Raw genomic sequence first — 27,126 nt, 5'->3', positions numbered from 1 at the left:
GCTTATTGTGGGATTATGTTAAATTAACGATCTTATCATTTTCTATACCAATAACAGCTGGTTGGCAATCCCCAATTTAGACAGCGGAGAGTTGTTTATGAGAGTCACAGGTCAAATAGGGCTCACTACTGGTGCCACCACGTTCTATCATGTATATTATTAACATTTTGGTGTTACATAATTCAACCAAGAACAGTCACATCTCCCACAGAATGTGACTTGCTGCAGTGGGATTTTAATATACTTGCTGATGTGGAAATTGGAAATTAACACTTTATATTACAAAATTGAATTTTATTAATTTTACTTTGAAAAAAATGCTATCTCAAGCACTGACTACTCTATCTATCAGTGGTATACACCATATGTATGTACATTTATATTGTAGAACGTTCAGTTATCCACTTTAGCGTAATATACTGAACTAATGTTATCTGATAGATAATCTATTCTAGTCTGTGCTTTTAATCCACACTTGTCACTCACATTATGTCATATCGAACGATTTAAATCAAATCCATTTTTAGAATTCTACGCAAAAACTTTTAAAACCAGATTTGCGCTCAGTAAAATATTGCAAATACTTTCTAATACTGGTTTAGAAATTTCTCCTTTAATATACTCCTTTCATCAGCTATTCTAATGGTACTACCTTATCACATTAACGTATTGTAAATGGGAATGTCACGACAGGGGCGATTTCGATGCTTTACAAAGCAACACAATGTTGTTAGGTCCGTGGGATGTAGATAACTAACTAACAATCATGAGTTGTCTCGTACATGTGTATGACTTCTCAAAGGTCTACATAAATCTGTATAATAAACAGAAAAAATAAACTATTGTAGATACCTTAAGGGTCAGTGACCTGTTTTAGAGTCACCGTTAAACCACAGTAATAAACGCCATGGTACTAAAAGAGTATCCCAAACCATATGATCTATGAAAGCAATTATAGCATGACATAATATCCATTGAAATATAATGATTAGGATTGAACTAGATTGGATACCCGATTAGTAGTACGTACATCTTCTCAGCAGCCTTATTAAGACATTGTTTACATAACTCATCAAACATAAGTCTACAATCTAGACATGCTGATTAAATCTCTATGCGACCACCAAATAATCTTGTGTGGTTATTATAGTATTTAGACAGTAATAAGTAAACATAGAAAGTTGAATTTCAGAATACCATTCTAGGCTCAAGTTAATTGACTTGCAGCCGCACGTTTATGCTTGAGTGGTGCCTGCCAGTGGGGAATACGATGTTGTTTGGCCATCGATTTATTCAGAAAAAAACAACATGATAGTGTTTACTGTGTTGATATCTAAAAACAAACTACTCAAACCTAATAGTGAATGAATCATGACTACGACAGGTTTAAATTTTCCTACGACTCGGTGTATCAAAAATGGGGAATTCTAGTTTCTCGTTGTAGTTTTATCTATTTTGCGGCGTTTTGTGTTTTGTTTGTTAAAAGTTACATCATAATTATACCTAGTAAAAATAATAACAGCACATACCACTCAAACCGGCAAAGAAGCATACAAACTCGCGTGATATGTCGTTTTGTAAAGAAATATGGGAGTGGGATAGTGTGCCGGTCGATTAGTTATAAGTATCCTGAAAAACACCGATAACCGCGACATATGTAAACGTGTGATAATACATGCCCTGTAAATTGACATATGATTGGTACAGATATTTCCATTTCTTTGGTAATTAGTAGTTTATACACGAGCATTAATCCACTTATACCATCACTCGTATCAACACGCTATACGAAACATAGCATCGGCGAATCCCCCATAAATATACTAAACAGTATATTTACTGTTGCAATAATCTTGCTTGTTGTAATCCAAAACCCGTTTTCCATTTACTAAATTGTAATGTCTGTTTACTTGCAGGAAGTTATCAATCTTCCGAAGATCGTTTACTGAAGGAAGTATTCCAAAATCGAAATTATTCAACACGAACAAGACCTGTTGGCAACATTACTGATACCGTTAATGTAACATTCTCTATGTCAATCACACAACTGATAGATGTGGTGAGTGTACAATATATACTTAAAACAGTTAACCAGCACGTCCAGTATTGATGAAAACAAATTAATATTATTATTTTACACGTACGAATATGGCGAATCGCAAAATCATATCACTCTCTCAACAGTGCTGTGACACGCTTTTAGAAAATGTTTTTAAAAGAATGTGCGCGAGTTTTGTTTAAATCGAAGACATGATATACAATGGAAGATGAGTTGAATTAGTTTTCTGAATACTTATTTGTTATTTTACTGACATCAATGCGTAACACTCGTACGTAATAGAAGCACTGATGCTTCATTGATCGTAAGATATCATTTTTAATAACGTAATTATATCATACAATAGCTTAATTGTTTAGTTAAATAATACGAAACTGTACCATGCAAAGCACTTCATTTCCGGTTATCCGATGAGTGCGATTATCGCAAGTGTCGCACCACACCTGTTGCAGATGGTATATTTGTGTTTCAGCGTTGTTCAGCAAAACTGCCTATACGACGTACAGCTAGACCATATTACCTATAGTTAAGATAGAATGGTTAATTGAGTAGAGACTCCTAAACGACGACGAATTGATCGCAATGTTGTTAATTCAACAGCTTCATTGGCTGCCTATATGGCATCTATACAAACTCTGAACTGAGTGATTTTATTTTCGATTTAAACATAATTGAAACAAGATCATAGCCCAAAATATAACAATCATATATAAAATAAGACAATTATTTCTCGAAAGTATTTCGTCCGTTGGGCATGGAATTATTCAGGATAAGGTGAGTGTTAAAAAAAATATTACCCAATTGCACATTTTATAAAGGACACAGTTTTATTTGGCCTGATTTGCAACCATGGCATGGGAATAACCTGATAACTAAATCATTTGGAAGTACGGGTGTAACGTGATATTGGTGTCCGAGTATTCAATCAAATCCACCATTTTGTAAATCCTTCCAGGTTTTGTAGCAAGTCCCCTAAAAAAGTTCATTGCACTAGTGTGTGTAAATGAAGACATACGAGTACACGTCGCGATCTAATCTGTATTATTAGCAATATTTTAGCATATCAAGTAGACCAGAATCATATTTGATAAACCATATCAACACACCTTATGCCGGTTTTAATATTGACGCATATTCCAGATCGTATCTAAGCAGTGCATTCGCAGTGTATAAACTATAAATATGTACATATTTAAATACATAAAACTTTTAACACGAGGAACAATACACATTTGTCGAAGTGGCAGCTTTGCTTTGATTTGGAGAGACCAATGTTGAACTATTTTTCGTAGAATTATCCCCTGATTGTAATCGGAAGGTCATAAATGCATTTTGCTATTTTATAGTAGCTGACTGTGCGTGTTTTAATGAATCTAGCTAGCCACTACTATGAAATGTAATGGTTCAGAGAAGATAATGGCTTCACTTTTAGAAGTCAAGCGTTTCCGGCGCCGTGGGTCTCTATATCTCAGTGGAAATGATTTCAAACAGTGTCATCGTTTCTATAGTAAGACTGCTATGCGAAACAATATAATGTACTTTCAAGTATTGTTTTCATTGTCTTGTTTACAAAACCGGGTTTTTATGCTAATTTTAACTACACAACTTTAACCGCCCAATGGGTTTGGCACTATTTTGGCTTCAATAGACTTGAGAAACAGGTCGTTTCAGAAAGTGAAATCCACAGAGATAGTGTCACTTGCACATTTATCACGTTATTAAACCTCGGTCGTCGACTTTTCTACATATACACTTTACTGAATACGGTCTCAAAGGAATAACGACCTGCAATTGTACACATTATATTGTCACACGATAGCAAATTGATGTAACTACGCGTTTTGAGCAATTTATTTTGAAATAGGATGGTACCATGATTCCCTAGTGATACATACCTATTAGATCAGGTCATCTGGAATACATGTGATCTGACAACTATAATATCGTGATATATGAATCGAAAACCATTTTCCTGTGAGCCATTTCAAGGTACACTGACACTTTCTTAACTATTCTTGTACGGGACTAGGAAATGTGTTAGTGTGGTAATTGTTTTCAAATATATTGTAATAAGAACAAGGATGTTTGATTTGAGCGATGATTAGGAGGACATGTTTCAAACCGAATGTTCAGTTAATATATATTCAGGGGTCTCAGAACCGACTATTTTATATTTGTTTCTGGCCGTAGGTGTAAGTAAGTTAAATTTACAGAATATAATATGAGATTTATTAAGGCAAATGAATGAACATGATTAAATTCGTTTTATAAACATGATATTTTAAGATAACAAATTTAAAAATCAACGTTTCACACACACTTATTACTGCCACCGTGACGTAATCACCCAGACGAATGAGAAATATGTTTATTTCAGAGCCGCCAACGATTTGACGCTTTTTATGTAATGAATCCAATACGCGATTTTCCATAGAAAGTTGGAGCAGGAGGAATTATAAAACAATGTTGCCTTTTATAAATAACATAATGAATCACATTGGATAGACTAATACGATACCTGGGTTTGTTATTAAATGTCATGATATATGGAATATAATGGTACTTAACACATGGATGGTTATTCCTCTTCATATTATACAGTCAACAACATTTCTGTCACATTTTATTTTGTGTTTTAATATTTCAATAGCGGAAAATACGTCACACAAAATCTCATCCAACAACTGACATAAACAGCTTACCTGGCAATGGGTACGTAATTACAATCGAAAGACGAGTTACGGTGTAAACTCTGAATTCGTGTTAATTAATTTTGAAAATTTGCATTTTTAAAGGACAGCAAAAGTAACATTGAACATTATTAAAAAACACGGCGAAGTTTGCGTTATTCTAAAATGTAATATTCGAGTGTCCTCAATTGTAAGTATTGTGTGCACACCATTCCATGTCGTGGCGATGATTTTTAGTATCTGTTTGCATAGATTAAACGTCTGTCGATCAATCGCAATGCTGAATTAGGCTTAACACAATGATTATTACATTACACTACATTGCGTTCTCTATATCAATTCGTGTAACCGGAAAATAAACAACACGACTATGTGCTCTAACCAAACAGCCTCTTCTGTGCGTACGTGACGAGGCATGAATCGCTACTTTTGACATGGAATTCAGGACTTCTTGTTTTGTTCTTTTATTTACATCATAAAATTGATTTTATGACTACTTGTGTATTGTGCGCTCTTGTGAGATTAATTTTTACCGGAAGCTTGTCATTTGTGTGCATTTTTTGTGTGCGAGAGACTCCAGCGTATGCGCGGCGTCTGACGTATCAGACCGTCGCTCATAGTTAGTTTACCAAATTCCTAAAATATGACAACTGTGTCGCGGAAGATATTTAAGTATAATACCTAGTAGCCAATCAGATTCACTCACTAGCCTGTCAATAGAAACACGTAAAAGCTATTTTTGGCTTTGAGCATGCGCGGACGTGACGAGTGCTGATCTGAAAATGGCACGCCTTTTATTTCAATGGATCATCTGTAACTTGTGAACAGATCGAACAACTACAACATTCTCTTCTCACAAAGGTGTCTTGCTTTACTTGTACTGAGTTGTGTGTTATATAAATACATGAGACCAGGAGTTGGGCAGTCGCCACACTGCGTACGTGGCTAGCGCACGGTATTTGAGGATCTAAAATGTGATATATTCGAAATTTGCATAATCGAACGCGTCACACGTGCTCACTTGGAATGACACAACTCCTGATCTATTGTTTCGGAGATTGTTATGGCCCGTTTTTTTGTTCTCCATGCATGTCAGGCTATTCTATTTAAGTAGTCGATAGCGAATACCTTAGAAATATATTATGCATTCAATATTGACCACGAGAAACTGATATCGCCTGCCAACATTTCATCGTTTGTAAGTTATAAGGTATAAGGTCATAATCAGTCTACAAATTATACAATTTTGAATCATCTACATTTTATATAGAATACAAAATTATTAACTCACATGAGATCTGACATGGTAGGTATTTTTGTTGTGGTTACGTTAATCAAGCGATGATGCCAAACGGTAATGCGCATTTCAGTAACGTCGTTAAATGTTTATCAGTATCGGCTGCAAATATTGAAAATGATTTTATTCATACAACTCCATAAGTTCCAAATGTATAACGTTGTGTGTAATTCCTAGTTAATGTATGCATGTATGCACTGTCCCGATTCGGAAAACCAGTTCATTACATATTAGTTAATTATATTTAAACGGTTGGTGGATTTGGGCCCTTTTTTATATCAGTAAACCTAACGAGACAATAATTGTAACCTTTGGTGGTTTATCTCAGCCTACAGAGCTTATCTCATTAAAGACCGACATAGCATCCCGTATCTACGTATCGCTCAATTGCGATTGTCTTATGTACAAGTTATCAATTCCTTTCACTGTGTACTGAGAATTCTTTACACACACAAAGCTATCTAAAATAAGCGTTATCTCCATGTTTGTATACAACTCAAGGTCACGATCATAATTGTACGTAGGTGTATTATATCGACAATGATAAAACCGTTCCTTTAGCAGCAGTTTTGTCTGTTGTATTGCTGTTAATGACAATTACTCGTAAAGATAGTATCAATAGCTTAAGCCCCTTTCACAATTGGCGCCTCACTCGTGCGATAATTTTTTTTTTTCGAAAATATTTTTTTCCGTCCTGTTGTAGAAGTGTTGTATTTGAGTCGCCAGCAATATATAAAATCGTACGAGAGGTGAACGACCACTGCACCAGGATACAACAGTCGTGAGACGTAATCGTGCGATTATTTTCATGTTTCCGGGTGCAACAGTCGTACAACGGCTGCAACGGTTGAACGATGATGCGACCAAGTCGCACGACATATGCGTTTTGTAGCGCCATATGTCGCGCGAACTAGCGACCCGTTGTACGACTACTACAACCGATCGTACAAGGCTACGACCCATTGTGCGACACACCGCACCACCTGTCGCGCGAGGTGTTGGCCTATAAATACGACACGCGATGCGACTTTCTTCATTACAACCGCTGATGCCTGACGAGACGCTGCTACAGTGAACAAGACACAACCAAAATACAAGCATCGGCATGACCCCCAAAGAAGTCAAGGAAAAAGAGAAAACATCAGCCTGATGAAAGCTCAGGAGTTCTCGAGCTTATATTGGGGGTGAAAAAAATCGTACAACGTTGCAAAGGGGGCAAGACAGGTCTTCCAATAGTCTTAGGGTGGTACAACGGACTCGTACGACAGGACGCATCATCGTACGACATGAAAATACTCGTGCAACACTCGTTCGGGGTCTTACGAGTGCGTGCAAAGTCGCACAACACTCGTACTGCCTGTCGTGCAATTATTTTTCATCGCGTCAGTCGCTCAAAATATCGGAGCAGCACGGTTTTTTTCCCGACCGAGATGCGACCATTTTGTCGCATCTGGATCGTATAATAAGTGGTACAACGGCTACAACGAGCCGTACAACGGGAAAAATTTCGAGTCGCAAGCCGTTGTAGTCTGTTTGGCACCAATTGTGAAAGGGGCTTTATAGATATGCAGGTTCAAATATCACGTGACTTATTTCATATAATACGCCTATTTATTTGTCAAGTTCAAAACTGCAATGTTTCCGTGTTATAATCTCCACAATACCACCCCCCCAATAAATATTAATCACACAACTGTAGGTCACTGTAGGATTACCAAGAAATTTGAAACAATTGCCGTGTGCAAATATACGTGTATATTATTATTGGGAAGTGTAAGAAGTTTAAAGCGCGGCTCCGCAATCCCAGGAATTGCACCAGTGCATCATGGGAAATGTAATTTGCATGGTCCGCCCAGTTGTTTACTTGGTATCATACCCAGCAGTACTTGGTGATCAATCGACAGTGTCATATCCATACTATATAAATGAGGGAATGTTTTAGCGGTAACCGTAGTATACAATAGGTCATTGGGCAGGTACCGGCTCCAAAATGATGTCCATCCGTTTATTGCTTAATTGTTCGGTATGCAAGAACAATGCAAGATTCTTGACACGATGAAAATCGTAAAACAATTCTATGAGTCAGACACGAATGTATTGATGTGCTCGAAATTTTCACACGCAATTAAAACTATTTTAAAAATTCAAAGTTACCTCAAAAACACGTCTATATCGGTAAATCCCAGAGATCTTGTTTAAATATAAATTGTATACAACCACCCGGTTACGTTCAACACAATAATAAACATATAGTTAGCAAATTATGATATAGGCATCAGCCAATGAGACAAGAGGTACTAAATCACGTTAATATAACTCTGCTATGAAATCAGCATAATTTCACATCTGTCAAATATTTTGGAAAATATTGAGAAATAAATACATTATGTTTGACATCTGGCCCCATCAATGCGTTGGAGTTGTTTTAGTAAATTAGAAAACACATACATGCCTTTATTTTTACCCAAATGTGAAACATGGGTTACAGTAGATATTTTCAGTCCATTAATTCAAATTGTTCGTTGTTACTTGCCACTCTTCTACCCAAAGCAATGCATACAAAGCTGATAATACAGACTGTATTCATATGGACAATCGCCAATATTCACTGTGAATTCCGACTATTCCATGCTTAATACATATAAGTATTATCTCTGAATGAAAACAAAAATAAAAAATTAAAGTAGGAAATGCAAGCCTGTATTAAGCTGTATTTTCCCTGGATGCATGTTTGGATCCATTTGCATTCTTGCCCACTAACAACTTGAGTCACCTGTACATAATAAAGATACTCTGTATTCTGTATTATACAGTTGTAGAAATATTGTTTAAAGATCAACTTAACTATTATTATATCTAAATATTTTTAGAAAGTAATCGTGACGCGTATCGCCTGTGAAGCATGTAATACAAATATTACAGTAATATATAATATTACATGTACTTCCATATTTGCAATTCATTGATACATTAGATTGTATTTATACATTACATATATACATTATAACGCAGAATGAACTCAACGCAGATAATAATGAAATTAGTTACGCTCACTTGAACCATTATTACAAATTGAATATTCTAACAAAATTATCAATAGGTTAAATATACGTTAGTATGTCATCTTTCTCTATTAATAAACACTCAAAATGGAGTGCAGGTCTTCACGGAACACTCTTCATCTAGGTTATCGGGTATGCGCCGAGACTTTCTTATTACAATGTGATTTGATTGTGATCAAAACAGGTCGGATTTGTTAAAAGCGTGTTTCAACTTTTATTTGTTCCAACACTTTGGAAAAGATCAATTAGAAATGTCATCGCACGTAGTTACAGATGAGACTTATTTGCATAGTCTTCCTTTTAGGATTAAATGTCAACTTCCATAAAAGCCAACGATAAAATGACCGAAAGCGAAATGTGTTGTCGGTGTTGATTAAACTCGGGAATAAGCATTCAGAGACGTGTGGTGTTTGCACGAAAAAAACATAAACTACAATATTCTATGAAGTGAACTCTTCTACCCCCGGGAATTTACTTGAGGTAACGTGGCAAATATAATGACTCAGCTGGCCTATGTTGTTGTGGCCATCAATTCACGCTTGGTAACTATACATGATGCACATTACATTATTTGTCAAGTGCGTCAGCCAAGTTTACACTTAAACGTCAGGAGAACGTATTATAGACTCGGACCATTACTTATTATAACAAAGTACATCAAGATTGTTAAATGTAGTGCTACACTATGCAAAACAAAACATTTTAGGAAATATGCCTTACAATTTATATAACAATCGCACTATTCAATCCGTACCGAATACACCCTTTACAATACTGGTAAAAATTCTATGATGGAGTATTATTTTGGTGAATGTTTGATGCATCTAATAAAATATGAAGACTGAAACATGACTGTTGTTTCTTGCTTACTCAATTAACCATGGATTATGACACTAGACTGAAAATGGCGATGCTCTCATTTGGTGTTTCACATTACACCAATATGGCTGAAACAAGGTGCTTGGTGTAGGTAGCTTGGATCTTCCTTCTATTTATTTATCTTTTTAATGTTGAACAATTTGAACAAACAGCCAAGTATATTTGTTGTTTGGATGTTGACGCACGTACGCAACATACAAATACACATATCTTATCTAGGGACTTTTCTTGCAAAAAATCAATGATGACATTTTCCTGTCACCTGGTGAGTTCCGCCATCAATCAATAATTCGTTAAAATAAAAGGTGCAGTCCATCTTCGTTATATATATTGAGTGACATTCAGACACAATTTCGGATAAATCACATTTAACACGACAGTTCCGATATTACATATTGGTACTTCGGTAACAGTGCAAATGGGCTATTTGCAAACTAATACAATCACGAACACCATATGATGTAATTCATTGACACCGGCACATGCTTGTCGCTAGTCTGACATGGACTAACCACCCATTATTTAATGAGTGCGTATTTCCTACTTATTCCCGCCATCCCACGGGCGGGTATTCATCTGACACGGTATATATTGCAGACAAACTACGCAAGAATATTATACGTCATAAAAATAACACAACAATAGTAGACGTAATACGTGGCGTGTATACATTAATGTCAGTCGTTAATACTATCAGAGTGCTTCAAATCAGTTTGTGAAATCGAGGCAATTGTTAAACATGGCACATTGATACCCTGCAGGGTGATTGATATCACTGTTAAACAAGCTGAATTACTGACTGGACAAATGCGGACTTCCATGGCAACCTTAAAGTTAATTGGAAACCAAAGCACGACTGGTCTATTCTCCTCTACATAAACTTGGCAACAGCTTGACTCTTCTCCATGCCATGGGCTACAGTTTTATGAAGCATGTATGATTATTGATGGCATTACATTCGGATATTATCAGATATGAAACCAGTGGGATTATACATATACATTAGTTACTGAAACGACATTGAATAAACACTGAAGGTTTTGTTCTATTCTATATACACTTGTCTTGTTCGGTTATAAGATCACAACCCATATGGACTGGGAGACGTTGGTCCCTGTTAAGATTCTCAAGAGATACAATACTTTTAATTTGAGCAAAGATAGCTCGAGGTGTAACACACCAATGACGAGCGCTGTTAGTTTAATAGTAATTAGCGCTGCGAGTGAGAGAGAGCAGGGGCGGATACAGGATTTGTTATGGGGGGGGGGTCAAACTTTAAAATCGCCAGACTAAGTCAATGATTTTTTATATTATACAAAAACAAATTGAATACATTTTTCAACGGGGGGGGGGGCGGTTTCTCATGAAATGGTTTCTCATGAAATGTCCAGTAGAGGTTGTCTTGGACATCAAGGGAAAATTATCACTAAACCTTCAGGAGCGAAATCCGTTGATGCATTTCAAAACCAATTAAATGTTGGTACAGATGTGTACCTGGTTGCCATGATAAGAGAAATTTTAAACTTAAAAATGCAACGATAGATTATCGTGAAATTATCAAAATGAATCGCCATTGATTAATTTACTAAATATTGCCCGAAATTTAGATAAGGCTGCTATAATTCGTAGTTAATTGGGTCGTTATCCGATTCTTGAAACCAAGACTCAATTTGTTCGTGTTTCTTGTTTTTCGGTAACATTGGTATATATTGTCTCAATCGACATAAACAATACATACGCCGATTGATGTTGTATTGAGAACCGACAATACGACTTCACGAGCCAGGCACTGCAGACGCCAACTTTTATTGTGTGTCGTTTGCGTAATTCTAAAAAAAAATATTTTTATCATGCCTCACTTTTGAACCCAAAATACCCGATGCCTCGCGTTCGTAACATTTTGCCGATTTCCGTTGACAGAAGGATTTAACCCTTCTGTGCATTATTAATGTTTGGGAATACTTCTAAACCATTGTATATGGTCTATTGAACCACGGCTTGCATAATTAAAACAACACGCTCTCAGCCAATCAAAACGCATTCCGGCAATTGAAATGTATGATAATATGAGGTTATTACGAGAATACCTTAAAGCATGCTCGAAGACAGTACAGCGAGAGTAATGAGCGACGCGCACCAGAGGTCGATGTCACGGTGTACTATCTGAGTGAATACTTTGAGGTATCCTCGTAGTAACCTTATTCTTATACATCTTTTTCCTTCCAAGGATACACCATGGGAATGCCGTAATTCAAAATGTTTAGAACAGAATCAGCGAACTTTGTGTGACAGATGTATAATAATATAATATAATATATGGGCCGTTTAGCTGTTATCATGAGGGTATTACGAGGCTACCAAAAAGTGTAAAGTGTATCGACTGATGACCAATGTAATAATGTTTTAATTTAGAAATAACCACCCCAGAGACAAGTACACCACTAGATGTTTCACAACATATACACACGAGTGATACCCGATGTGTTTATGTAGTGAAATGATCAAAATCAAGTGGTATACTCCGCCTCTGAGGATGGCTTTTTCTATTGTATTGTCTCAGCATCAAATAATGGATTACCCTCACAACAACATGTTATTATTTGAATATATAATTATAATAACGACGAATTGATATATACATGTATTGTAGTCAGATCACATGACACAACAATAAAATTAAGACAATAACTTTGTAGTAATGCTTCATACCAATATTTCATAAAGTAACAGTGACGTATTTGTTAAAAAAGGTAGACCCCGTGGCCCCAGGATAATTCTGTACAACGATTAATAATGACACAACACGTCATTCAATGGGATGGTACATCCTTGATGTAGATGTATCATACATCCATTACCAACTTCACATTAATATATCATGTTGTACACACGTTGAAATGACTCTCCAAGGGCCAGACTATGGCAACGGTAGTTTCATAGTTCTATATCCATGTAATTCCCCATACACAGAATTCCTAAAGGATGGTGTTTGCTAATTATTTGAAGATCGATGTCTTGGTGCGATATCGTAATTAGAGAGCAACGTGATGACACGTCTGGTTGAAAGTATTGTGTCTCAAGACCAACTCTTGTTTACCCAATTACAAATACCAATTAGTGCATGGGTTCCGGTGCACTAATTGTCTCGTGTTACGTTTTTAATATTGTAGAAGAAACTAACGCATTCCATTCAACTCAAACATGACATGTCGCGATATACAACAGGCCACCTGCAATTACAAGCGAAAAAACTATCTATGTTGTTGCATCAAATGGTGTAATTCGTTTGAGAGATCCATTTCAAGCAGTGCGAGTTGTGTTTTTTTACTTGTCAATGACTCAAAGGGTACGATGTTCGGTCTTCTATGCAACATGTTTTATTTCGACGATGCAAGGTTTTGAATTGCATTTACTGTGTTGCACGCTGTTTCCGTATTCAGCAGGCAGTAACATATGCGGTGTACAAACGTAATGATGTAAAAGTTATAAGATCAAATTTGGATGGCTTCATTGCCATGACAACACATATCGTTTACTGAGCGCCTAATTTCGTCAGAATAGAATGGCATCATATATCAGAAAAAAGCTTAACGGCTCAAGCAATCGTACATCCATTGTATTTATCATTCAACTATATTTCTAAGAGCAATTCATCTTACCTTTGCACTTAAAATGTACCTGTAAATTATAGATTAGAATATTAGTTTTCAATTCGCACCCAATAACATCGAAATAAATTATGCCAACAGTGCAACTATCGGCTGATAGTGCCATTAACGCGGAGCAGGGTCGCAAATCATATGCCTGTCACTTTCTACATTGGATACTATTACTAACCAAACCAGTTACAATGTCGTCAATTTTACTCTGCTAATGTGAATTTCGCGGCGATTTTTATATCATGCTGGCCGAGCAAGGCGTATAATTGTGCCGAGCATCGACATAATTAACCACATGCCGTGCTGTAACTGTATATCCGCTAGAATTTCCAGAATCACCATGTAGTCATTGTTATCCAAGTGACAGTGGTTTGCAACTTCACTTTCACAGTGTTAATATATTCAAATCAAAATAGTGTGTATGACGCATATGAGAAAAAAACAAGTTGTGTGTTACGTCACTAGCTTGGTGATTGGCAACATTCGTTGTCGTACAGTTTTATACTGTTTATTAGACATCCCGATATTATTACACCTGCGATTGTTGTCCAACACGTGATACATATGTCAAACGTGTTGACAAATACGGCACGACAGTTTGTTTTCAATCATTTGATATATGACTACACATTGACTTACGGGGTTCTTATTCCAAAGTATGTGTGTTACAAACGGTATTTCAATTGAAATACGGAGTACATTTTTACGGATGTATGACGAGAAAATGACAGCGTTTACATTACTCTTGATATCTGTAAAGATGAACTCTTTACTTCTACATGTATGACTCATGAGATGAAGGAGATTTTAACAAAATAAATAATGCGTATATTGTCATGCGTAGGTATCTTATCGGAGATCGTTCAATTATACTATCCAACAATTCCACATAGCTTTCACTACTACCACTTGAAATAAAACAAATGATGCGCAACTCAATGTAGTTCCAAAGTAAGGTTTTGATTTATTTTATTTATATTCAGTACTACTATATATTAAAGCTGACTACACGTATCAGCACACTTTTATGCGCAAGGTTGATCAAGGATGACGTAATTGTCGTGAAGCCTGCAGGCGTTTGAACCAGCATACTGTTTTTGTTAGCACTTCGGTAAATTTAGGATACAGTCCACATCCCATAATCTCATGTTTGCACTTAAATAATGGCTCTGCATTTCCTCATCTAATAAGTCACATACGTGAGCTTTGTGCTTGAGTAGAAAGGTGATATCTAATAGAAAAAAATGGTCAAACGTAGAAGTCTAGTTGTCTGTTTAGCATTCGTGGCGCTCATAAATTATGCACTGACTGTTATTTGTTTTAGTATTTATCATGTCGCACTACTCTGGAATAAATATTAAATGTACAAAATGTGCTTTGATAGAAAGAAACGACAAAGTATAATACGTGGTCATATCCGTGCGAAAACAAGACATTATTAAATGAAACAAAATACATTGACATCTTTTCGAAAAGTGTGAGCGTTTTTAGTTCCCGTCAGAGGAAATTCGTAACGGGGACTAGTAATTTGGGTGCTGTTCGTGTGTGTGCGTGTGTGTGCTTTCGTCCGTCCGTTTAGGGGGTAATTTCTCGAACATTCCGCAACCAGTTTAATTATAAGTGAGTAAGGTGGCAAATCATAATTAGTTGACGTGTCTTCAATTTTTTTTCATAAATGCCTGGGCTAATTTCTTGAAAACTTAGTATGAAGGTTGTATTTATTAGCTAATTTATGCACATTTTCACGTGCTAATTTAAAATGGCAGGGTGACAGCACAAAAACACAATACACAAATATACTGGCACCAGTTTGTATCAAATATGTTATATGAGTGTCAGTCATGAAGGCAATAAAGACAGGAATGTCTTGTACCCGCCCCCAGCAAGGACAAGACGCCATTGAAATTTTAACAATATATGTAAATATGTCGATGCTAATTGCATCTACATATGCATGAAATTGTTCCCTTCATAGTCAAGCCTCAAGTTGTGATTTAAATAAATATTGCTGAGTGGGGGCCTTTTTTCTGTTTTTACGGGTTCCAAGCAAGTTTCTCTTGAATAAATTTACCATTTCTGTTCACTCACATTACTAGAATATCAATAGATAGTATGAACCTTAAAATTTACTGTGATTTGGTGATTTGCGTGATTTTAGTTTTTTTTCTCCAAAAAATGTTATTCAAAAGACAATCGACTCGATTTACATACTAATGTCAGCTGTTTCACATAATTAATGTTCTTGAAAAAATTAGTTGCACGCCAGTTTGTTCAAGTTATTACTCACTCTAGCTGAGGTTGTTAATTTTTTGCGGTGACACCCCACCGCATTTTTGTTCACAAAATAACAGTCTTAGTAGATCAAATACTTATATATTTATAATGTGTGATTAAAAAGACATACACACGACTATACATTACTTTTCTATTTCTACAAAAATTCATCTTTGACTATCGTAGCTATTGGAAATGTCATCCTGTAATACATTTCTTTCTGCGGAATGATGCATAAATTACACCGCCATTCACACCAAAATGGACTAAAAATAAAGTTCTCGATGTTTTTTGTTGGTTTCTGATTTTGAGTTATGACCACAAGATGGCAGTCCTGTCTTTAGAATTGAGTTTGACGGATTATTTTTCCTTAATTAAATGGAACATAACATTTCGAGACCTACTTTCAAAGATTATCATCTTGTAAGATAACGGAGAAAATATAAAAAACGAGCCGCAAAAAAAAAAAATCTCACAAAAAGTTAATATATTAATACCAACATAAATAAATAAATGAATGAACTTCTGTTACCTATTCTTCTAAGCTAATATAACTACAAAAATAAACCATCGTATTCTCACTTATTCATTGCAAGATTTCTGAAAACTTATAGGAGAATACAATGGTGTAATTGCGGTGAATGAATATTTCTCTGCTAATAATATACAGAAGAATACAGCACAATACATAAATAACTAATTCTTGACAAAAACAATAAGATAATTTCAAATTATTTAAATTCATGTGTTCTTAATCACGTTGTTTTGAACAAAATACGTACAGCGACCAATTATGAAAATGACACCTAAATACAGTGTCAATGTTATCCAATTGGTTTATAGTGCAGTAATGAGCTAGGTCTAACATGTACGATGCAATTTCAGGTCAGTTTCATTCCGCGGCATTCTCTCATCTATAATTGTTGGCCACACTTAATTTTTTACAATACAGCACGTTTAAATTACGACAGAAAATTTATGGTCATTGGATGGAATAATCGATCGCATCATCTGCCACATTTAAATGAACGGATGAGTACACATCTTAACTGCAAGCCAGTTAATCCCTTTACCTTTAAATTGCCAGCAATTTTCCATCATGGATTATCTTTAAATGAGGTCCGTGACATTTATCTTACATGCAAAACAATACACACATGTTGATTGCAGGAAGAGAACAGATAATGGTATTGGGTTTTGTCAAAATATAGCATAATACATCACTTTTTTAATGGTCATCGTACATTGACATAAAGAAGTGTTTATATGCCTAAATAGTTTGGATAAAGTATACACTGGTTTCTAAACAACATATTCCGTAGTTGGCAATTTGTTTGAACTTGATAATTCACAGGGAAAATATGCCGTATCATTACCGTCATTATGGATGTATTTCATATGACGTCATTATGGATGTATTTTATATGACGTCATTATGGATGTATTTCATATGACTTCATTATGAATGTATTTCATATGCCATCATTATGGATGTATTTCATATGACGTCATTATGAATGTATTTCATATGACTTCATTATGGATGTATATCATATGACTTCATTATGGATGTATATCATATGACGTCATTATGGAAGTATTTCATATGACGTCATTATGGATGTATTTCATATGACTTCACTATGGATGTATATCATATGACTTCATTATGAATGTATATCATATGACGTCATTATGGATGTATATCATTATGTACATATGAATAACTTGTTGGCCGATCGTTGACTGTGTAATTGTTGTTCGAATTATACTTGCAGTTGAACGCTAATAATGAGAACAATAATACGACGGATATGACGTAGTTGCGATTGTTAAACCAAACCTTATTGACACTGGTCTCGTACAATGAAATGACAATCATGATAGGAAAAAAATGGGACTTGCTTTTATTTTTTTCGTTACATATCGCTTGTTATTACTGGGTAGACGATGACTGTTTATATGTCACAAGTTAGGCTAAAATCGATTAAATGTGATGAAACCACCGAATTTAAATTGAAGTGAAATTATAGGTACGCACCATTAATTCAACATGCATTACTTACACTGTACATTACTCGCGTTATTCTCTCTATCGCAGAATGATCACATGCAAAGATGTCGGCAATTAGGAGGATTATATGGACGTTTCATATTGCATGATTATGACAATCACATTTGTATATAACCAACAAACCCACCGATATGTGACTCTGTCAGGGACAGGCTTTGTTACTCTCATTGACTGTATAAGACCTGCAAAAAGCGCACCAGAGGATTTAAGTGTACGTGTTACTATCAGCCAAAAAAAAAGACAAAAACCAACCAAAACAGCAGTTTTAAAGAACATTAACATAATACAAACTTACAGCGCCGAGTTCAGAATGCGAATATTCGTTACTATTAAGAATAAACATTCATCTTGCTGATAGTTTGTTTGAGGGCGTGTTCCAAGCAACAATTTACATATTACAGAAATATACACAGCTATTATATTTCTTGATATTATAGTTAATTTGGTAATAATGCAGTATAGGTATCGTTGCACCTGTTATTGGAATTATTAATGCATTATACATAATCAAAATTGAAATAAGAATCATTTTTCTTACCACCATTAACGATGCTAATTTTGTGTTTTTGCAGGATGAAAAGTCACAGATTATCACAACAAACGTCTGGATATACCAGGTTAGTGTCTTAGCCAAAATAACCCTGCAAGTAAATAACATTAACTTCAATCTACCAATGGATGGTTACCATAATAAGAGACGATTTCTGTTTTCTCTGCAATATTTGCAAATAATTGACCCATTACAATCTGTATGATTAAATGACGAAAATTACAGCGCTATTTACGCTTAATGTTTACGGAAACGAATTGATGGGAAAGCGAGACTCAGCCCGGGGATACAATCAATGAATTGAGTTAGCTGATGAGAATTTATAACTCTTATCCAAACTAATTTTGTTTGAATTCCCGAATAGTTTTTAATCTAGACGGTACCAAAACTACAAACGGCATATTGGATCTCATTACGTCAGTCATACACCACAAATCAAATAAAACAAATTGGAAATGTGTAGACATTCCATTCGATACTGGTAACTGAAATTTAAAAACTGTTCATGAAACAGTGTTTGGGTGATTTATTCCTCTAATCTTTAAGTTCCGATCTCGACTAGTCTCTAGCAGTATCGTCATCATGAAAACAAATCATAATGACAAACTGGTGGATTCATTTGATTGATGTTCAGAGACATACAATGACTTAGTATCACAGAGCCACGTAATCTAAAATACAAAGTCTATGTTATTACGCAAAATATAATACGAATAGCTTATACCAAACTACATCGCGTAGAGTGAGTGTCAATCAAAATAGCAAACATAGCCCCACTTCAATGCATTGTTTGCTCAGTGTACACACACCGTTACAACGTGCATACACTACATGCCTACTGTAGCACTAAACACTCATTGACTGCCTACTGTAGCACTAAACACTCATTGACTGCCTACTGTAGTACTAAAAACTCATTGACTGCCTACTGTAGCACTAAACACTCATTGACTGCCTACTGTAGAACTAAATACACATTGCCTGCCTACTGGAGCACTAAACACTCATTGACTGCCTACTGTAGCACTAAACACTCATTGACTGCCTACTGTAGCACTAAACACTCATTGACTGCCTACTGTAGCACTAAACACTTATTGACTGCCTACTGTAGCACTAAACACTCATTGACTGCCTACTATAGTGCTAAACACTCATTGGCTGCTTACTGTAGCACTATACACTCATTTCCTGCCTACTGTAGCACTGTATTTTATTATGTTTCTTGTGATTTTTTTCCTTGGAGCCCAGACTTGGCGAACTTCTAATAAATCTGATTACGATGTAGCTTCATTGTCCCATATACAGTGCATATGATGTGTTGTTTAATTTGTATTTGTGAATGAGTGATAGTCTAACCCGGATTCCATATTCAGCTGCATGTGTTCGCATTCATGGGAGATTATATTATATAGAGTATAAGTCAATGTATGATTGTCTTGATGAAACGATTATAGTTTATGAGAATAAATGCATACTATATTACGCATGTTTACATCTGGCAGCAAAAGCAAATTAACCGACCCTTAACAACCGTATTAACGTATTTTTTTCTCTTTACAAAAATGTGCGTCACCATTGAACACTTTCTATTGTTTTGTATGATCACATCAATAATTTAGCGAATGACAGGAAATGGAGTGTAAACGTAAATGATCGCATAAATGTTATTTTTATAATACATTATTCTTATTTGCTGGTACTACGGTCTGTTATCTCTCATTAGAGATGCATAGTAATGAGACTATTACCCAATAATATATAAGTACACATACTTGCAATGTAAAATGTAATATACATCACAAGTGGTGATTTAATTATGGTTATTCATGAAAAGCATACCCCAATGGAGGAAAAGTTACGTCATTGTCTTATTTACCTACCTTTTCACTTGAATCAAAACTGACATGCGTTTTTATATTTGGAAGAGAAATAGCGTAAACTCAAGATATGCAAGATATGTGTACCCATAATATGTAATGTAACAAGGCAAATGACTAGCACTGTGAGCAGAGATATTTTAACATTGACGTGGAACGTCTTTAATACATTAGACCAGGTATAATGTATTGATGTACTGAGAAAGATAAAAAAAAAAAATTCCGTATTACGTTTCAGACACGGATATTTATGTTTAGATAATTGTATTTCCATGAAAGTAAATTAGTTTTTATTGAAATACAGCCTTCTACGGGTTGTGTGTAAGCCGGATTGCCACACGTATTAGAAATTACTAAAAAGGCACTTGTAGCACGCATCTTAGATCTTACACAATTATGTCACTGTGTGCTTAGTATGAATGGAGCATAATATTCAGAACACGAAGTGAAGACAGCACTTGATTTAATCGGGATCTTTCAGATTTGAAGGTAATGCACAACTCAATTTTGTCAATTCGAAGATGTTTTGACTATCCAGCCCATTCAGATAGTGCATCATTTGATGACGATTATTATTGTTTTAAAAGTATCACTCAAACTAGTATAATGGAGACTTGTGGTTTCGATGATTAGGCATAAATTTATTAATGATTGTGTTAAATGTTTAATTTTGCAAATGAGATCCCGATTCACGGAGAAAACCTATTGTTTACAAAACAAAATAATTAAACGCTTTTAAAATAATATCCAGTACATTCACAGTATGTAAGTGTAAATAATTACAGGAAAACGAACATACACATAACAACACGAAACACAGATCTTAGTGGTACGCACACTCGGCGTAATGCCTCGCCACTGATTGTGTCAAATTATGAATTGTATTATAACTTAACAGGTTTTGGTACCTCAATTTTTATTTACACATTTATTTAATGGAACATTTCCCTCGAATAAAATAGCAAACATGTGTATTGCTTCATAAGAGTCCACATGTTTTACTAGTTAAATCTGTGTTCATCATAGATATGTGTAGCTGATAATATAAATTAACTAATTGACAAATTAGAATATTGTTTGCTTAATTTCAAACTGTTTACACGAATATTACTGTGTTAAAGTCGTCGAATTATTCAGTTCAAGGCCACCCTTCTGATGATTGTCCTTCGCAACAGGAACACGACTGTCATGTAAGACTAGGCCAAGCTGACAGCTCGGTAAATTGATGCATTGAAAACCTTTGACGGGAAAGCTACAATTATTTTTCATTCTTGTACAAATTTCCTCGAGTCTTTTCAATATCACATCTTACAACGAAGAAATAACGCAGTCAGCCATTTCCTTTTATTACCAAATTATGATCTGATTATCCACGCTTTCAGATGTTTATTCACCCAAAAATGTCTGCCAATTTGCGCAGCAACGCTCCTTTCTGTACAAATTAATCATAATATATCATCGTACAATCTTAATGGATATTGTCGAAGTAGTTTTTCTACGTACTCTACAATTTGAGGCTGACGCATTTAACGGTTTTTAGCCTCACTAAGCATTACGCACACGACGTTCAAGTCCTTTGGGATCAAAAGTGCGGAAATGAAATGCCTACTTCGATTTCAATGACTCGTTCTTCTTACAATTAAAAGCAAGGAGGACACCCAAGACACAAAGTGTGGCTTATTATTACATACGGGTTATGTATAACATACACTAAAAATGCAATACAGGTATTACAGTTAAGAGAATGAATACAATTACATACAGGAAACGCCAAATTTCTTAATACGCAAAAATAGCTTTCCATTATTCAACGTGCCGTCCGATTCGACCCATATTCTTCGATTCGTCTTTCAGTTTTGAATAAGCAGGAAATAGAATTAGCATGTTCAACTTGTAAAACGAAATCTTGACAGAACGCAATGTATTGGTTCTCTGATTAGAAACCCTATGAATGACAGGTAATTGACAGCATTTTCGATAGGCGTTCTAAGAAAACGTTCTCTGAACTTTCACCTTTGCACTTTCTCAATTGCCAGATTTATCAACAATAAATGTATACAGGCAACCTTTGGTGCGACTACAAACAAATCAGGGTATGTTCACCGTTTTTCTACCCCTAAGGAGAATATAATAGACGACGCCTTTCCAATTCACCACAGGACGTAAACGTATCATTAACTTGTTGCGGGAAAATTGCTTCCCTATATAACATACTTTTTCGCTTAACAGATTGCAACAATTAGGCATCGAAAAGAAATCATAAAGCCTACAATTCAAAGCAATTTTTGTTATAATTACCCCAATTTTCTGCACAGTGGTTTTTCGATGCCAAAATAAAATTATAGTCAACGGGGACTCCTGAACCAATTGGTGCATGGTAAGTGGTCTGCAATTTGGTACCTACATGATATCTGAGCTTGGATTACTTCTATGAATACAGTTGCCGTAATATTCGCCAAAGACAATTTACTTCCACGTGATAAAAAACGATTGGCTTGCTGCAAAGCGGACGGTAACTTGCAATACGGTAACTAGTCCATTAGAAGTCCCATACCTTGCTGCTACAACGGACTGTACCTTCCAATGCTGTTACTAGTTCATTACAAGTCTTATACCTTGCCGTTAGAACGAAATGTACCATGCAATCGACATCTAGTCCATTAGAAGTTCCATACATTGCTGCTACAAGTACCTTACAATGCACTAACTAGGTGACTGTACCTTGCATTGCAGTAACCAGTTGATTACAAACTCATGCCTTGTTGCTGCAAGGGACTTTACCTTGTATAGCAGTAACTAGTCGATTATAAACTCATGTCTTGTTGCTACAAGGGACTATACCTTGTATAGCAGTAACTAGTTGATTAGAAACTCGTGCATCGTTTCTACAAGGGACTTCGCCTTGTACAGGAGTAACTAAGTGATTATAAACTCATGTATTGTTTCTATAAGGGACTAAACCTTGCACAGCAGTAACTAGTTGATTGGGAACTCATGTCTTGTTGCTACAAGAAACTGTGCCTTGCATTGCAGTAACTAGTCGATTATAAACTCATGCCTTGTTGCTACAAGGGACTATACCTTGTATTGCAGTAACTAGTCGATTATAAACTCATGCCTTGTTCTTACAAGAGACTATACATTGTATTGCAGTAACTACTTGATTATAAACGTATGCCTTGTTTGTTGCTACAAGGGACTGTAACTTGTATTGCAGTAACTAGTCGATTATAAACTCATGCCTTGTTGCTACAAGGGACTATACCTTGTATTGCAGTAACTAGTCGATTATAAACTAATACCTTGTTCTTACAAGAGACTATACATTGTATTGCAGTAACTACTTGATTATAAACGTATGCCTTGTTGCTACAAGGGACTATACCTTGCACTGCAGTAACTACTCGATTATAAACTCATGTCTTGTTGCTACAAGGGACTATACCTTGTATTGCAGTAACTAATCGATTATAAACTCATGTCTTGATGCTACAAGGGACTATACCTTGCACTGCAGTAACTAGTTGATTATAAACTCATGCCTTGTTGCTACAAGGAACTATACCTTGTATTGCAGTAACTAGTCGATTATAAACTCATGTCTTGTTGCTACAAGGGACTATACCTTGCATTGCAGAAACTAGTCGATTATAAACTCATGTCTTGTTGCTACAAGGGACTATACCTTGTATTGCAGTAACTAGTCGATTATAAACACATGTCTTGTTGCTACAAGGGACTATACCTTGTATTGCAGTAACTAGTCGATTATAAACTCATGCCTTGTTCTTACAAGAGACTATACATTGTATTGCAGTAACTACTTGATTATAAACGTATGCCTTGTTTCTACAAGGGACTGTAACTTGTATTGCAGTAACTAGTCGATTATAAACTCATGCCTTGTTGCTACAAGGGACTATACCTTGTATTGCAGTAACTAGTCGATTATAAACTCATGCCTTGTTCTTACAAGAGACTATACATTGTATTGCAGTAACTACTTGATTATAAACGTATGCCTTGTTGCTACAAGGGACTATACCTTGCACTGCAGTAACTAGTTGATTAGAAATTCATGCCTTGTTGCTACAAGGGACTATACCTTGTATTGCAGTTACTAGTCGATTATAAACTCATGTCTTGTTGCTACAAGGGACTATACCTTGTATTGCAGTAACTAGTTGATTAGAAACTCATGCCTTGTTGCTACAAGGGACTATACCTTGTATTGCAGTTACTAGTCGATTATAAACTCATGTCTTGTTGCTACAAGGGACTATACCTTGTATTGCAGTAACTAGTTGATTAGAAACTCATGCCTTGTTGCTACAAGGGACTATACCTTGTATTGCAGTTACTAGTCGATTATAAACTCATGCCTTGTTGCTACAAGGGACTATACCTTGTATTGCAGTTACTAGTCGATTATAAACTCATGTCTTGTTGCTACAAGGGACTATACCTTGTATTGCAGTAACTAGTCGATTATAAACTCATGTCTTGTTGCTACAAGGGACTATACCTTGTATTGCAGTAACTAATCGATTATAAACTCATGTCTTGTTGCTACAAGGGACTATACCTTGTATTGCAGTAACTAGTCGATTATAAACTCATGTCTTGTTGCTACAAGGGACTATACCTTGTATTGCAGTAACTAATCGATTATAAACTCATGTCTTGTTGCTACAAGGGACTATACCTTGCATTGCAGTAACTAATCGATTATAAACACATGTCTTGTTGCTACAAGGGACTATACCTTGCATTGCAGTAACTATTTGATTATAAACGTATGTCTTGTTGCTACAAGGGACTATACCTTGTATTGCAGTAACTACATGATTATAAACTCATGCCTTGTTGCTACAGGGGACTATACCTTGTATTGCAGTAACTATTTGATTATAAACTCATGCCTTGTTGCTACAAGGGACTATACCTTGTATTGCAGTAACTACATGATTATAAACTCATGCCTTGTTGCTACAGGGGACTATACCTTGTATTGCAGTAACTAGTTGATTAGAAACTCATGCATTGTTGCTACAAGGGACTATACCTTGTATTGCAGTAACTATTTGATTATAAACTCATGCCTTGTTGCTACAAGGGACTATACCTTGTATTGCAGTAACTACATGATTATAAACTCATGCCTTGTTGCTACAGGGGACTATACCTTGTATTGCAGTAACTAGTTGATTAGAAACTTATGCATTGTTGCTACAAGGGACTATACCTTGTATTGCAGTAACTACATGATTATAAACTCATGCCTTGTTGCTACAGGGGACTATACCTTGTATTGCAGTAACTAGTTGATTAGAAACTCATGCATTGTTGCTACAAGGGACTATACCTTGTATTGCAGTAACTATTTGATTATAAACTCATGCCTTGTTGCTACAAGGGACTATACCTTGTATTGCAGTAACTACATGATTATAAACTCATGCCTTGTTGCTACAGGGGACTATACCTTGTATTGCAGTAACTCGTCGATTATAAACTCATGCATTGTTGCTACAAGGGACTATACCTTGTATTGCAGTAACTAGTTGATTATAAACTCATGTCTTGTTGCTACAAGGGACTATACCTTGTATTGCAGTAACTAATCGATTATAAACTCATGTCTTGTTGCTACAAGGGACTATACCTTGTATTGCAGTAACTACATGATTATAAACGCATGCCTTGTTGCTACAAGGGACTATACCTTGCATTGCAGTAACTAATCGATTATAAACACATGTCTTGTTGCCACAAGGGACTATACCTTGTATTGCAGTAACTACATGATTATAAACTCATGCCTTGTTGCTACAAGGGACTATACCTTGTATTGCAGTAACTAGTCGATTATAAACACATGTCTTGTTGCTACAAGGGACTATACCTTGCATTGCAGTAACTACTTGATTATAACCCTAGGCCTTGATGCTACAAGGGGCTATAACTTGTATTGCAGTAACTCGTCGATTATAAACTCATGTTTTGTTGCTACAAGGGACTATACCTTGCATTGCAGTAACTACTTGATTATAAACGTATGGCTTGTTGCTACAAGGGACTATACCTTGTATTGCAGTAACTAGTTGATTATAAACTCATGTCTTGTTGCTACAAGGGACTATACCTTGTATTGCAGTAACTAATCGATTATAAACTCATGTCTTGTTGCTACAAGGGACTATACCTTGCATTGCAGTAACTAATCGATTATAAACACATGTCTTGTTGCTACAAGGGACTATACCTTGCATTGCAGTAACTATTTGATTATAAACGTATGTCTTGTTGCTACAAGGGACTATACCTTGTATTGCAGTAACTACATGATTATAAACTCATGCCTTGTTGCTACAGGGGACTATACCTTGTATTGCAGTAACTATTTGATTACAAACTCATGCCTTGTTGCTACAAGGGACTATACCTTGTATTGCAGTAACTACATGATTATAAACTCATGCCTTGTTGCTACAGGGGACTATACCTTGTATTGCAGTAACTAGTTGATTAGAAACTCATGCATTGTTGCTACAAGGGACTATACCTTGTATTGCAGTAACTATTTGATTATAAACTCATGCCTTGTTGCTACAAGGGACTATACCTTGTATTGCAGTAACTACATGATTATAAACTCATGCCTTGTTGCTACAGGGGACTATACCTTGTATTGCAGTAACT

At 35.7% G+C, this 27,126-nt stretch overlaps 1 protein-coding gene across 1 annotated transcript in view; it reads left to right on the top strand.

The window, feature by feature from the left end:
• The window catches only part of LOC146735757 (neuronal acetylcholine receptor subunit alpha-2-like), a 77,598-nt gene that overhangs the window by 19,837 nt on the left and 30,635 nt on the right, over nt 1–27,126 (top strand). The window contains exon 3 of the mRNA XM_085506056.1: nt 1,917–2,059. Within this exon, the coding sequence (XP_085362182.1) occupies nt 1,917–2,059 (143 nt within the window). The remainder of the gene's footprint in view (nt 1–1,916; nt 2,060–27,126) is intronic.

This window comes from Saccoglossus kowalevskii, chromosome 12 (assembly GCF_978046115.1).
Source record: "Saccoglossus kowalevskii chromosome 12, keSacKowa6.1, whole genome shotgun sequence".
Classification (NCBI taxonomy): domain Eukaryota; kingdom Metazoa; phylum Hemichordata; class Enteropneusta; family Harrimaniidae; genus Saccoglossus; species Saccoglossus kowalevskii.
This window is presented reverse-complemented; position numbering and strand designations above follow the sequence as displayed.